We start from the raw sequence: 14,112 nt of genomic DNA, 5'->3' as shown, positions 1-14,112 counted from the left end.
AGGGAGAGAGACAGAATGACAGAATGGCTTGCCAAGCAAGAGTTGTCCCAGAAATGTCCCAGCAACATTAAAGAGAAGAAAGAGGTTTCAAATTATTTTTTTATTTTCTTTTTATTCTATCCATACATATATACATTTTAATTATACTATTAGAACGCACACTTAGGCTCCGTTTGGTGGAGTTTTCAAAATCTAGTTCCACACTTACTTTTGAGTGTGGTGTTTGTTTAGGGTTTTCAAATCATAATTCTACACTCATTTCTCAAAACTCAATTCAAAACATAATCATTACTTTTCAAAACTCATAACCGAACACATAATTCAAAACTCTTTTCAAAACTCCATTCAAATCAATATTTTAAAAATATTTTAATTTTGTTAAGATTTTAAATATTTTAATATTTAAATATGTTACGATTTTTTTAATTTTTTAATTTTTTGAATATTTTTAAATATTACGATTTTAATTTTTTAAATTTTAAAATATTTTATAAAAATAAATTCAAACTCTATTTTATAAAAATATTTTTAAATATTTTAATTTTTTTGTTATGTATTTGGTTACGATTTGAGTGTAGAGTTGTGAAAGTAGTATGGAGTTTCGAGTTATGTGTTTGGTTATAAGTTTTAAAAATAATTTTTTAATTGAGTTTTGTTTTATGTGTTTGGTTACGATTTGAGTGTAGAGTTGTTTTTAAATTTAAAATTTTAAAATTTTAAATTATTTTAATTTTTTAAATATTTAAATTATTTAATTTTTTACGATTTAAAATTTTTGAATATTTATTTTAATTTTTTACTTATTAAATTTTTTAGATTATTTAAATTATTTAAATATTTATGATTTAAATTTTTTGAATATTTATTTTGAAAAAAAATTATTTTCTTTGTAGTATTTTCAATTAAAAAATTGATTAATGTTATTTTTTGTTAATAATAAATTTTTTTAATTGAATTTTAAAAAGAGTTTGGTTATGAGTGTTGATCAAAATTTTCAATAATATGAAAGTAATGTATTTTGTTATGAGTTATAACAATTTGAATTAAGTTTTGAAAACTCTTTTCAAAACTCATAACCAAACAAATTTTCTTACTTCACATGTCAAATCAAACTTTCAAAACTCAATTCTACACTCAATTCCACACTCAATTCAACACTTTATTCAAAAACCATAACCAAACAAATTTTCTACACTCAAATCATTATTCTAAAACACACAAACTCAAAATACAACTCATATTCTCAAATCATAATTACAAAACTCTACCAAACGGAGCCTTATATTTTCTAAACTAACTAAGCTTCCGTTTGGGAAGTGGATTGATTTTTTGACTTTTTGATTTTTTTGACTATTTTAACCTGGGCTTAAAAGCTTGGTTTGGGAAGGACTTTTTAACTTTTTGACTTTTTTGAGTTTTTTTATGAGAGAAGAATGTAATGATTATGGGTTAGATGTGATGTTTTGTTTGTTATGACTAAAATAGCCGATTTTATTTTTTGTGACTAAAATAATCAAAAAAGCCCAAACCATGATCTCCTAAACGAACACACAAGTAGATTCTATTTTTCACATTTTTTATCACATAACACTTCAACACACTTTTTTAACTCCACCATAAAAATGCTCTTAGAATAATTTTATACTACCAGTTTCTCTTCTTTTTCCCTTTCAGTTATTGGATTTTTCTTGGTGACAACAGGATGCTTATAAATTTGCCAGATATTTGTTCAAGTAAAAACCATTTTATCCCATGGAAAAGGCAAATAAATAGGTGAGATTCCTATTTCAATTTTCAGCCAAGCTCAAATTAAAAAAAGCCACCATGCCCCCATTTTATTTTTTAAGGTGATTTCGGGTATTGTATTATTAGCAAACTTAAAGCTAATTGGATTATTTCACGTATGCATTTCGTGATCCGCACCAGTCGAGAGATTGCCTTCGTCAAAGAAAACAAAGAAGCCACCATACGCCATTTTCATTTCTAAGGTGCTACAATTGTGCATCAATATAACAATTATATAACAACAGGGGATGACAATGAGCATAAAATGAGCCAACAAGTTTCTCTCTACACAGTCTGTTAAAGAAACGATCAATCAAAATAATTATCAAAATTGGAAAAGTAGTCAAAAAACATTTTCCAAATAAATACAAAATTATTAAAACAAAATAACTCCTCGTCAATCATAGTGTGTCGATCAGATCAAAAAGATTGAGACAACGCATGAACTACCTATCTGTTGACTCCTTGTCATGGCTCATTCCTTCAGGAGAGTCCACACTCCAGCGTTAGCTAATGACAGTAAATTTGCAGCATTCTCCATTCCTCTTCACTCTCCCTTTTCCAATATTGATCGTCAAACCGGCATTCAATGGGGTCATAAACAACCATTTCTGGGAAAAGCTCCCAGATTGTCTCATTTCATTGCATATGTCCATTGCCTTTGAGGGCAAGCCACTATCCAAGAAAGCCCTAATAATGTCGCCAAAGGTATGCTGGTCATAAAGAACTTTTCTCTTCAGATCTTCCCACACCTGTTTTGCTTCATCTGCTATCTTGTTCCTTGCAAGCATCATCATAAGCATATCTCTGAAGAAGCACATGTCGGGTGAGTACCATATTTGTTTACACACCACAGTGTATATAACTGCAGAATTAGATATAAATGTCAAAAGCAGCAAATATTTTTTTGTGGGTTCAGTTTTACTAGAATCTTAACTTGAAACCGCTGTGAAATAGTAACTGTGATTTTCATTCTCAACACAATCCTTTCCTGTACCGCTTGGCCTCAACTTTAATACTTTAATAGCTGTTGTCCAGAAAACTCAAGCGAGCTTCTCTACAATTTCAGCAATCTGTTGCTTTAGAAATCAAACCAAATTCAAATCTATTCGTCTACAAACCTTCCAGCCTATTGAACCCTAAACCTAAACCTACAACCTTTCCTTGCCCTAAACCCGCCAACAAATCCAATCATAGGCAGCAATATCCCATATTTTCAGATTTATTATTATGATTAATTTTTTAAAAAAGGTCTAAAATCATATGAAATAATAGTAAATAATGACAAAGCTGTTCTTCTTTGATTAATTTTGTGCGTCAAAAGTGATCCTTAATAGAAACCTGTTGGAAATTCCACCAGAAATTTGTAAATAAAGTACACTGCAACAAAAGTAAATTAAAATTCACTTAAAACAGAAACTCACGCATGGAAAATAGGAGACAAGACACAATATGGAATCTACAAGGACTTTTCATATGAACTATATCAAGAAACATTTAACTGAAGCTCAGGATTATTTTTTCTTTCTATTTTTATTTACAAGAAGCTCATAGTTTATTTTTAAGCAACTCAATGCCCAAACCTGCTTCTGAAACTTCACTTTGTTAAAATCTTTAGCCTATGATTCCTCTAAAAAGCATCATGCACTACTAGAAAAGAGAGCTTTAGACACGGAACTTTTTGCAACGGTTTAAAAATGGTTGCAAAAAAATAGGCTTTTGCGACGGTAAGTGACTGTTGCCAAAAAAGATACTGGATAAATACAATTATTAGAGACGAATAACCTAAAACCGTTGCAAAAGATTTTATTTTTTTTGCATTTTTGTTAATTTGCGACGGCCTTTCAAACCATCGCAAAAACTTAATCCCCTAAGTTTCCACTTTCGCGCCTCTCTCTCTCTCTCTCCCTCTATCGCGCATGTCCCTAATATTTCAGTTCTCTCTCGAGCCTAGCCCTAATTTCACTGTGTCTCTCTCACGCCCAACCTTCACTCTCTCTCTCTCTCTCTCTCGCAACGACAACTGCACCAGCATGGGCAAATCTCCGGCATCCAGGTAACCCTCCTCTCCTCTCCCTAAGCTCCTGTCCCTAATATTTCAATTCTCTCTTGAGCCCAGCCCTAATTCCACTGTGTCTCTCTCACGCCCAGCCTTCACTCTCTCTCTCTCTCTCGCAACGATAATAGCACCGACATTGGCAAATCTCCGGCATCCAGGTAACCCTCTTCTCTTCTCCTCTCCTTCCCCTAATATATCAGTCTTCTCTCTCGTGCCTAGGGTTTAGGATTGTGTTTGAGCCCTTCTGTTTTGGACATTAGGGTTATGGCAAAATCATTGTACCGTCTAAAGGATGAAGATGATTTTCCACCTTTGTCAAATTGATTGTGGAGGGAAGGGAAGGGAAGGGATGCTCTATTTACATCGGCATAGTAAGTACGGATAGAACAGGATCTACTAACAAACCAGCCTAATCCTGAGCTTTCTGCCATTGCGGCTCTTCTTAAATTACTTTACATTGAGTGATTGTCTATACAGTCTCTCTCTCTCTCTCTAAATATATTGGGAAGTAGGTCTCCGATCTTCCCAATCTCTCCCTCTCTCTCTCTACATTTATTGCAGATTGTTTTCACACAGTCTATTCAACTTCCTTCTTTGTCTTCGATCGTCTCAAAAGTTAATTAAACAAATTCATACATTTCTTTCGTTTTTTCTTAAGATCCTGTTCTCCTTGAGTATCTAAAATGTTATGATTTCTCATTGATTTTGATGTTAGTCACTACTGCTTGTGCCTTTGCTAGTTCAATTTCTCATTTGTAGCCTTTCAAGTTCTATTGAATTTGAGTAGAAGTGGAGCTTTGATATCAATACATGTTGATCTACTGTTTTGCTAAGCTAATTCTGAGGAATTCTGTTGAATCCCACAGGAATTTATTGGGTTTTTGTTTTTATTCCATAAATTCAATCAAGGCACTACATTGTGCTTCTAGTTGGGTTTTAATAGTGTTTAATTATCATAATTAGTGTAGATGAATCCGGTAACAAGTTGTTTTGAGGTGGTTTATAGATCAGTTGCTTGTGACATTCTTGGTATGTTTGTAATTTAGATTTGATCTGAAGCTATTCATGTGTGTTTGGATTGATTCCCATTCTTTTGAGGAATGTATTGAGGTTTGTTTGCTTTGAAGTGATTTTAATTCAATTGGTGTTGATTTATGGACAAATTGGTAAGCACAAATTTGTTTGTTTGTTTTTTTTTTTGGGTCCCAAAATTTGATGGTGTTTTGCAGGAGGCTTTATTCTTGTGACTGTGTTTTGAAGGCAGATCTGAAGATCTCAAATCATCAGCAAAGCTGGCGGCGACACTAGCTTGGAGGTTTGTTCCCAACAATGGCAGCAGCCTTGCCACTAATGGTCTGGTACTTATGTGCTTATTTCTATGTACAATAAACGATTGGTTTGCCTTTTTGAGACTTGAATTTTGGAGCAATTTGGGTAATAGTGGATATATTTTGCATTCTTACACAGCATGCTGTATCACTTTTATGTTATTACTCTTTTGGCTTCCTATTTTCGTGATTAGAATCTTTAGGGTGGTCAGCATCCTTTTTTTGATGTATAATTATGTTGATAACATTTTCTTTGCTTCTATATCTAGTGGTGACCACAACTATCTCATTCTTTTTATTTCATGAGAGAAATAGGGATGCTAAACATCATGATTCAGAGCTGCCAACTCCGCATTCACTTAAGCTGTAGTATTTTCTTAACAGGTTGAAACAGGTAATCTTCAAGATGCAACTTTTCTTAATGTTGTAGCGAAGGTAAATAATTTTATTGATATATAGTACTCTTTCCCTGAATGTTCCCTTATGTTATTTACAATTTTCCACTATAGAGTAAAAAAAGTTACTGATCAGATTACTTGAATAAACAAATTGAAGCTATATATTGGGCAGAGTGTCTTTATAATATATTGAAGGGATACAAAAGAAAGTGCTGTCAACTAATGGGATAAGGATTTATTTTATTTATTATAAAATATTTTGGCTCAAATGATAGAAGAGTAACTTTCCTATTTGTCTACCCATTTTTGAGAATTCTCAACCTTTACAATCTGAGATAATTTGGGCCAACCAGACCAGCTCCATAGCACTTAAATAAAAAACTCAATAATTCAGTCAATTCACATTCAATTCCACAAGTCATTCTTTGATAAATCAGATTTATGTTTGTTCTGTTTTTTATTTGATTCAATTTAGGGAATACATGCTTCTTATAAATTTCACTTGTTATCACTTGAATAAATTGTTTAACAGCCTTTTTCTTTTTTGATTTTTGTATCAGGGTTTGCTCCTTGTTCTTTGACCTTTATCACAACGATTTAATTGATATTATTGTTTTGCTTTTGCTTTATTATTATGACTAAGCCTTCTGATTTCATTGTTTTTATTGAATAGAGTCCAGTCATCAAACTGAGATTTCCGACTCTAAAGCAGGTATGGAGCTTCTTGACGTCATTCTAACCAAGGTATATATATCTACCGACGAATATTTTGAAGCAGAGACAGCGATGCTTGGCCAGGTAAATAATGCACTTGATGTGATGAAACTACAGGATGGTTTTTCCCAGACCTAGGATTGAATGATGTATTTGCTTTGTTTGCTGAAAAGCCTTATTTCACCGTAACTACTTTGTTTATGATGATTGTGCCTGTTTTGTATGTAGCCACTTCCTTGCTTATATGCTATTGAAGCATCTGATGAGGCATCACTCCGTGACACATGCTTATTATATATGGTCAATATTGCAGCTTATGGACGCATAAGCTTTAAGTTAAATTTTCCTGGATTCTGTATTGCATTTAGTGGAGCTTAATTATCAATGATATTCCCTTTCACTTCTGTATGGCAATAGCTGCTGGACTTGTTTCTTGGCCATGCCTCTTCCAATGGGATAGGGCCAGGAATTTTTTTTTAAAGCCTAGCTGGGTTCAGTATCCTACTTTGATGTTATTTCTATGATGAGCTTGTTTCTTATACTTCTTTGTTCTAATAAAATAATATACTGTAGGGACTCTGCCGGCCCATTTAACTGTTTAGACTAACTTTTAATTGCACCAGGTTCTTCAAACAAACACTTTTGATAATTAGTGCATTGAGGAGTTCTGCATTTTGGCTTTCTTTTTTTTTTTTTTTTTTTTGAAACAACAACGAAATATAATTTATTAAAGAAGAAAGAAAGGAGGACGAGAAATCCTCATACAGAGAAAAGAACATGATGAAAGTAAAACACAGCCATCATAAAAAGAGAAAACAAGCAAACCCAAACCCTAAGGGTTACAAATAGCAGCCCAATCCCTAGAAATCAAGAAAAGAGGGATTCCCCTAAAAGGAGGAGACACAAATGCCCAAAAAGATGCCAAAAATCCAGCCCTATCCCACAACGAATCTGCATCAGCCTCCTTTCCATCAAAGATCCGTGCATTTCTCTCCAGCCATATGATCCAGAAAATAGCACAAACAATACAAGACCACAATGACTTGGCTCGCTTAGAACCGCCGAACCCGTCAAACTTAACAAGAAGCATATGTGTGCAATCCCGTGGAGCAACCCAGTTAACATCACACAAACCAAATAGACACTGCCATAACTGAATAGCTACACAAACCAAATATCAGCTCTTCAGGGGTTTTTTCTTGTAAATCCTTGTTTGACAATCTCATTGATAAGTCATCCGTTCCTCTGTTTCCTCTTCACATGAGAATTTGGAAAGCGGGTGTTCCTCATAAAGTAAAGTTTTTCATGTGGTCCTTAGCTCATAAAGGTGTTATGACCAACGATCTATTCCAAAGGAGAAGGCCAAACCACCATCTTTGCCCTCAATGGTGTGTGATGTGCAAGAGGAGTTCGGAATCAGCGGATCACCTTTTTCTTCATTGTTCTGTAGCTGCATTTTGGCTTTCTAATGCTATATTTTTCACAATGACAGCCAATGAGTATGCTATATTTTTCTAATGCTATACTTTGAGTTTGTAAATAAAATTGAGCATTCTCACTGTCTTTCTTCTCACATATTGCAGGATTCTCATGTTGATTGACAAATGCCCATCTAATTTATTTATGGTCTTCTTCCACAGACATTGTAATTGAACGATTTAGAAGCATTATATATACATATATATATTTTTTGATTGATGGATACTTGTACTAAAGCATATTTTTTATGGTTTTACAGGGTAGTTATGATGTTGACCAATCTCCAATTCTTCTCGGTGCCATCTTTAGTTTTTTGCTTTTTTCTAATTTTTGCTTTGATCACATTAGAGGCTGTTTATCTTATTTACCATCTTTGAATTTATTTATTTTTTTGTAAAATTTTGCTTTCTATACTGATTATGGTCTGGGAATTGAGAGCTTTCTACCAGCCGTTAACTCTGTTTTTCCTTTTCAATTTTGTTACGGGAGTTAGTATTCTAGGGAATGTACAACACATGTATATATATATATTATATTTCTATTTTTATAATTTTTTAAAAATATTTTTGTTCTTATTAAAATTCTAGGTTCTGAAATGCGGGTGGAGTTGAATGCTGTGTAGTGGCTAGTAAATGACATTTAATTGGAAGCATATCATTTTCGTAGATTGTTAGTTGCTGCTTTTCTGTTTAGTTCCTTGGCTCAATTTATCCATCGATGGTTCGGTTTTTAGTAGTGTTGGCTGCAGCTATGGATGATTTTCAGAATCTCCGCATCCAGGTTAGTTCTTTTGGTGCTTTGACAATTGTAAATTTTAGATGGTTACAATTGATTTTCTATCTTGTCCTTAGTCCTGCAAATATCAATTGCATTAGTAAATCTGGTTTATGCATTTGTTGAGCCACTTTTAGGTATTTTGCTTTTACTTTTTACTTATATTTTCTACTTTCAAGGATTCATATTGACGAGTTTGGTAGTCCTTGATATATTCTCCGGTTCGGATTTTATGTTTTTTTTATATCAATTATTATGGATCAATGTGATTTTGGTAGTTCACCATTGTTTTGGCAATATAAATTAACAAACTCCGAAATACTTCTATAAGCAATGGTGAGGGTTTCATTCGAAAAAACTTCCTCGAGAGCCAAAACCTTGAGGTACTTGAGATCAATTTTTTTCCTATAAATGGGTATCCACACTACCAAATATTTGCATCAAATGGCTGAAAATAACTTAGATTCCAAATCAATAGTTATTTTCCGACTTCCAAATCGATAGTTATTTTCCGACTTCCAAATCGAAAAGTTACAGCAAAAACTATGTGAGACAGATTGGGTGAAATAGAAGCGTGTCATGAGCCTAAGGGAAAATGGTTAGAGTTCTGCTAAATGTAGATAAAAAATGTTGCTGTTTGGAAAAAAATGTTTTTAGAGTTGCAGCCAAACATTGAAAAACAAAATAAATGTAAATTATTTTACATGGAATTATTTTCGCAATAAATTATTTCACGTCAAAACAAATGGAGCTTGAAACAAATAGAAGTTTCCCTTAATTATGTTGTAAATGATGATTTTTTTTTTTTTTGCTTCTTTTTGCAGATTCAATCCTTTTGAGCACGCGATGATATCTTCGCATATCGATATTGGAGCTTACTGATGGAATCAAAACAAGCTATAATATATGTGTTTTTTTTTTACTTGTATTGTCGATACTTTTGTTTGTTTTAGATACAAAAATTTGAGTTCTTGAATATAAAAAATTATTAGTATTGTTGGAAGATGTTTTATATATTTTTGTAAAGAATATTTGGTTGACAATTGTTACAGGGTACATATATATTATTCTTGGTATGATTTTGTGAATGTGAATGTGGATGTATTTTATTTTAGAAAATATTAATAATTTGTACAGGGAATTAATTAATAAATTATATATTTGATTCATGAAAATAATTTTATTGCGACAATAATAAACCGTCGCTAAAGTAATCATCATTTCCTTACATTTTATTAGCGACGGGTTAACCTATTGCACATGCATATTAGTTCAAATTTTTAGCGACGGTTTAAATTGTCGTAAATATGATATTAATTTAACTATATTTTTTTGGCGACATTTTAGACCGTCGCTAATAATACTTTTCGTGACGTTAAATACTGTTGCTAAAAAAGTTTTGGCTACGGCTACCAACATCGTCACTAAAAGTGAAGTTTTTTTTCCCTTTTTGTGTCAGGTTAAACCGTCGCAAAAACCATTGATTACCCGTCGCTACAAGAAAGCGACGGTTTGTAACCGTCGCAAATACTTTTTGTCACGTCCCCTTCCGCCACCCCCCATTTTCCGTCGCTATTCCGCCGCAAAAAGACTTTTGCGACGATATGTGAACCTTTTGCGACGTTTGAGACCGTCGCAAAAGGTTCGGTTTTTAGTAGTGATATATGAAGCAAATAAATTTCCTTTCTATAATAAGTGGAAATGTTCGCTTAACACATTCAGGAATTCTACAATCCTCCTTCTACTCCTCCTTCATAACCCACATCCCATACAATTAAAACATGAACAGTAAAACATGTTGTTGGACTCCAAAGTCAACATTTTCATTAATGCAGAACAAGAACAGCATTTTTATTGCCATGTCTCACAATAAATTATCAAACTCTTGACATAGACATAGTCCTACATCAAAATTAAATTTTCTCAAAAAGTCTAGAAAAAGAGAGCAAAGATGTCACTTTCTGGCAGGTGGCTGATCGTCTATAAGCTATTCGATAGATCAATCTGCTAAGATAAATTTCAGGAGACAAACCTGGGATCCATAGTTACTTCGTTTGCTGGTCATACAATTGTACTTGGTTGACAAGGGCTATGCTGTACTCTTTCTTCCCCATATGTGAAGACAGGCCATGCAGTAATCAGATAATTATGTTCTGACATGAAAATAGATACAACTATGGATTAAGGTACAATACTGTCAACTTCTGCAATAGCAAGGGGTAGTCGGTTCTTAAACTTTCAAACACATTATGGATCAGTCTATGGATAGAGGAGCGAGTTAGTAACACTCCGTTTGTTTGGGCGAAAAACATTTTTTGAAAAATGTTTTCCACATTTTTTGGTGTTTGGTACAATAAAAAAAATGAAAGTCGACAAAAAATGTTTTTCATGGTCAAGAAAAACAAGCTTATTTAGGCAAAAATTATTTTTCAATTTTGAAAGAAGGAAAACATTTTTTTCGAACTAAAGTCTTACCAATGCCACCACACCACCACCGCTGCTACCTCCACCCCACCAACACCAACAACACCTCCGCCACCACCCCAACAACACCTCCACCATGCCACCACCACCATTCCCACTAACCTGCCGCTGCCGGCATCACCCCACCACCATTAATACAACTACTGGTACATTAGTTTTAGGGACGCAACCAAACATAGAAATTTTTTTTATAATGTTTTCCGTCGAAAAATGTTTTCTACTGAAACAAACAAAGCAGAAGTTTCTTTTCCTATTCCAAAACTTGATACAAGCAAGAAAAACTTTCCAAGTAATAGACTGTTCCAAAAGAGATCTTTTCTACATGGTTAATAGGCTATTTCATTAGAAACAAGTAATACTATACCCCTTGAGAAAGTTTTGCAGAATTCAAATAAAATACAAAACTTACTTAAGCAAGCAGCATATGACAAAGGCATCTGCAACCGTTCCTTGCAATAAATAAGAAAGAATGTCAAGCTGCACTTAATTGAAGCTCAGGGTGTAACTTTTGGAGTTTTACCAGTAATTCATTGCATGTAATGCTTAATCCTTCGGAAGGTTGTTGGGAAAAACTTGGTAAAAGCTCCATTATATTGAGATCTTCAGAGATATGACAGATACATTCCAAGATAGTCGAAGTTATTTCTGAGTCAAGAACAACACCCTTAGCAGCCATTTTATGAAGCAAGTTAATGAATTCCTCTTTTTCTCCCCTCGAACAAAAGCCCTTCAGTAGAGAATCATATACAAAGGCATCCGGAGTAAAGCCGCAAGCAATCATTCTCTCAAAAACACTTTTCGCATCCTCCAACTGGCCTAGTTTGCAAAACCGATTTATTAATACGGAAAAGGTCAGAGCATCGGGGGCCAAACCCCTTTGATGCATATCCATGAGTAATTGTTTGGCAGATTGAATATCCCCTGCTTTGAGAGTTCCATTAATTATTGTATTAAATGAGGCAACATCAGGTTCACAGTTTGTGCTCTTCATTTCGTGAAACAGCCTTTTCGCTTGCTCCAAACTGCTGTCCTTGCATAGAGTTGCCATCAATGTATTGTAATCAAACAAGGTAGGGTTATGCCCATAAGCTCTCATTTGAATAAAAAAGCCTTTTGCAATATTAACCAAATGCAATTTGCAGAACCCATTAATTGTAACACTATAAGTAAATGAATCCGGAACCAATCCCAATTGGAGCACCTGTTTCCAAAGCCCCATAGCCTTTTCAACATTTCCGGCCTTTAGACAAGCCCCAATCAGCATGTTATAAGGTACCATATTTGTGATACTCCTACTCTCAACCATCTTACGATGAATCTCTAAAGCTTCATCGAGACGGCCTTGTTTGCAAAGTCCTTGGATTAGCACACTCAACTTCCAACCCTCCAGTTCAACAATGTTCTGGTCCTGCAACATCAAATCAAAAAACACCATCACCTTATCAGCCTTCCCATTTGCATAAAATCCGCTAGCTAAATTGGTGTAAATAACCACATCAGGTTTCTTGCCCTTTGCCATCATCAATTCCAAAATCCTAAAACCATCCATTACCAACCCTGCCTTGCATAGTCCACAAATTAAAACATTGTAGGTCATAATACTCGGCTCTTCACCCTTTTCTAGCATCAAATTGAACAACTCCACAGCCTTTGTGGCCCTCCCATCTTTACAAAGCCCATCAATTAAACCTGTGTAAGTAACCGCGTCAGGACGAATCCCTCTTTCAGTCATTTCATCGAACACTTGTGTTGCCTCTTTCCATTGCCCTATCTTACAAAGCCCATTAATCAAACAAGTATATGTGATCACATTGGGTGAAATTCCTTTCCCCAACATCTCATCAAAAAGTTCTTTCCCTCTAATAACATAATCATCATCATCATCATTCCCTTTGTGGCAAAACCCACTAATCAATGTACCATAGACGACAACATCTGCATCAATTCCCTTCACTCTCATCTCCTCCAACAATCCCATTGCTTCATTCACTCTACCCACTTTACACAAACCATCCATTAGAGTACTGTAAGTAACCAAACTGGGGATACAATTCACCCCCTCCATTTCACCCCTCAAATCCATAGCTTCTTCCAATTTCTTCACTTTGCAAAGCCCATTTATCAGAGTGTTAAAACTAACCACATCAGGTGACAAACAATTTCTACCCAATTCGCGAAAAAGCTCCATTGCCTTAAAAACCTCGCCTTTTCGACACAAACCCTTCAATAAAACATTAACAACGTATGTATTAGCACTAAACCCACGTTTAATTAACAGCCCTAAAACTCCAATACCAAATTCAGGCTTGTAGGCATGAACAAAGCACTCAATCACAGCAGTCAATGTTAGAAAAGAGGAGGAAACTTCAACGCGGGTCATCAAGGCATAGACTTTGAGAGCTGAATTGAACTGTTTGGACTTTGTGAGGAGGGTAACTAGGAAATTGCAGGTAGACCCAGATGGGATGAGATTGGAATCGATGGATTGGGTGAAAAGAGAGACCGCATCGGTGAATTGAGAAGTGGGTTCTTCGCAGAGTGACCTTAGTTTGGTTTCTATGTCGGTTATGGCAAGTGAAGTGGAAGTGGTTGAAGAGAAGAGATTGTTGAAGGTGTTACGGTGAAGGGATTGAGTTTGAGAGAACGATTGAGGGTGAGGAATGAAGAGAGACTTCTTCATCATCGTCTTTTGATACACAACAATGCCTCTGCAACCTCCTCTGTGTGTGTGTCGGCGCGCGTGTTTTTGATACACGCCTCCTTCCTCCCCGCCTCCCTCCGCAGCCCACACAATCTCACGAAGGCCCTGTTTGGCAAACTCACTGTTATTTTTTCACCTACAAAAAAGTAGAGAGGTGTGTGATTAAAAAAAAAACTTGAAAAACTAACTTTTAACTAACTTTTAAATGAAACAATTTAATTTAGATATTTTTAATTTTGTTTTTTTCATTTAAGTTAGAGATTAAAATTAAATGATTTTGGAACACCTCCCTTAAGAGGTACACATGAAAAACAAATGTTAAAAAAAATAATCAATTTCAAAATTTAATTTAAAGTATAATGATCAAATTATTCAGTTTGAATCTACGAG

The 14,112-nt window shown here is 34.5% G+C and overlaps 1 protein-coding gene across 6 annotated transcripts; it reads right to left on the bottom strand.

The window, feature by feature from the left end:
- Positions 1 to 2,084: 2,084 nt before the first annotated feature.
- Positions 2,085 to 13,854, bottom strand: LOC114266423 (Tetratricopeptide repeat (TPR)-like superfamily protein). Of its 6 annotated transcripts, none has more exons than XM_028207312.2 (4): positions 11,542 to 13,854; positions 11,431 to 11,470; positions 10,570 to 10,690; positions 2,085 to 2,650 (listed from the first exon to the last, which is right to left on the bottom strand). In XM_028207312.2, exons 1-3 carry the CDS (start codon positions 13,702 to 13,704, stop codon positions 10,599 to 10,601), a joined length of 2,295 nt encoding a protein of 764 aa, XP_028063113.2. In that variant the 5' UTR covers positions 13,705 to 13,854; the 3' UTR covers positions 2,085 to 2,650; positions 10,570 to 10,598. The 6 variants fall into 6 exon arrangements, with proteins under 6 accessions (XP_028063113.2, XP_028063114.2, XP_028063115.2 ...); XM_028207313.2 differs by having other exon boundaries at positions 2,085 to 2,592; XM_028207314.2 differs by having other exon boundaries at positions 11,431 to 11,458.
- Positions 13,855 to 14,112: the final 258 nt, after the last annotated feature.

This window comes from Camellia sinensis, chromosome 12 (assembly GCF_055761805.1).
Source record: "Camellia sinensis isolate YWXY chromosome 12, ASM5576180v1, whole genome shotgun sequence".
NCBI classification, from domain to species: Eukaryota; Viridiplantae; Streptophyta; class Magnoliopsida; order Ericales; family Theaceae; genus Camellia; species Camellia sinensis.
Note: the sequence above shows the minus strand (reverse complement) of the source record. Positions and strands in the feature narration are given on the sequence as shown.

Coding starts and splice junctions, on each gene's coding strand:
- LOC114266423 (XM_028207312.2), bottom strand. CDS start 13,704: ATGATGAAGAAGTCTCTCTTCATTCCTCACCCTCAATCGTTCTCTCAA. Junction 11,471..11,541: donor TTACATGCAATGAATTACTG/GTAAAACTCCAA, acceptor ATTTATTGCAAG/GAACGGTTGCAGATGCCTTT. Junction 10,691..11,430: donor GTCATATGCTGCTTGCTTAA/GTAAGTTTTGTA, acceptor TTTTCATGTCAG/AACATAATTATCTGATTACT.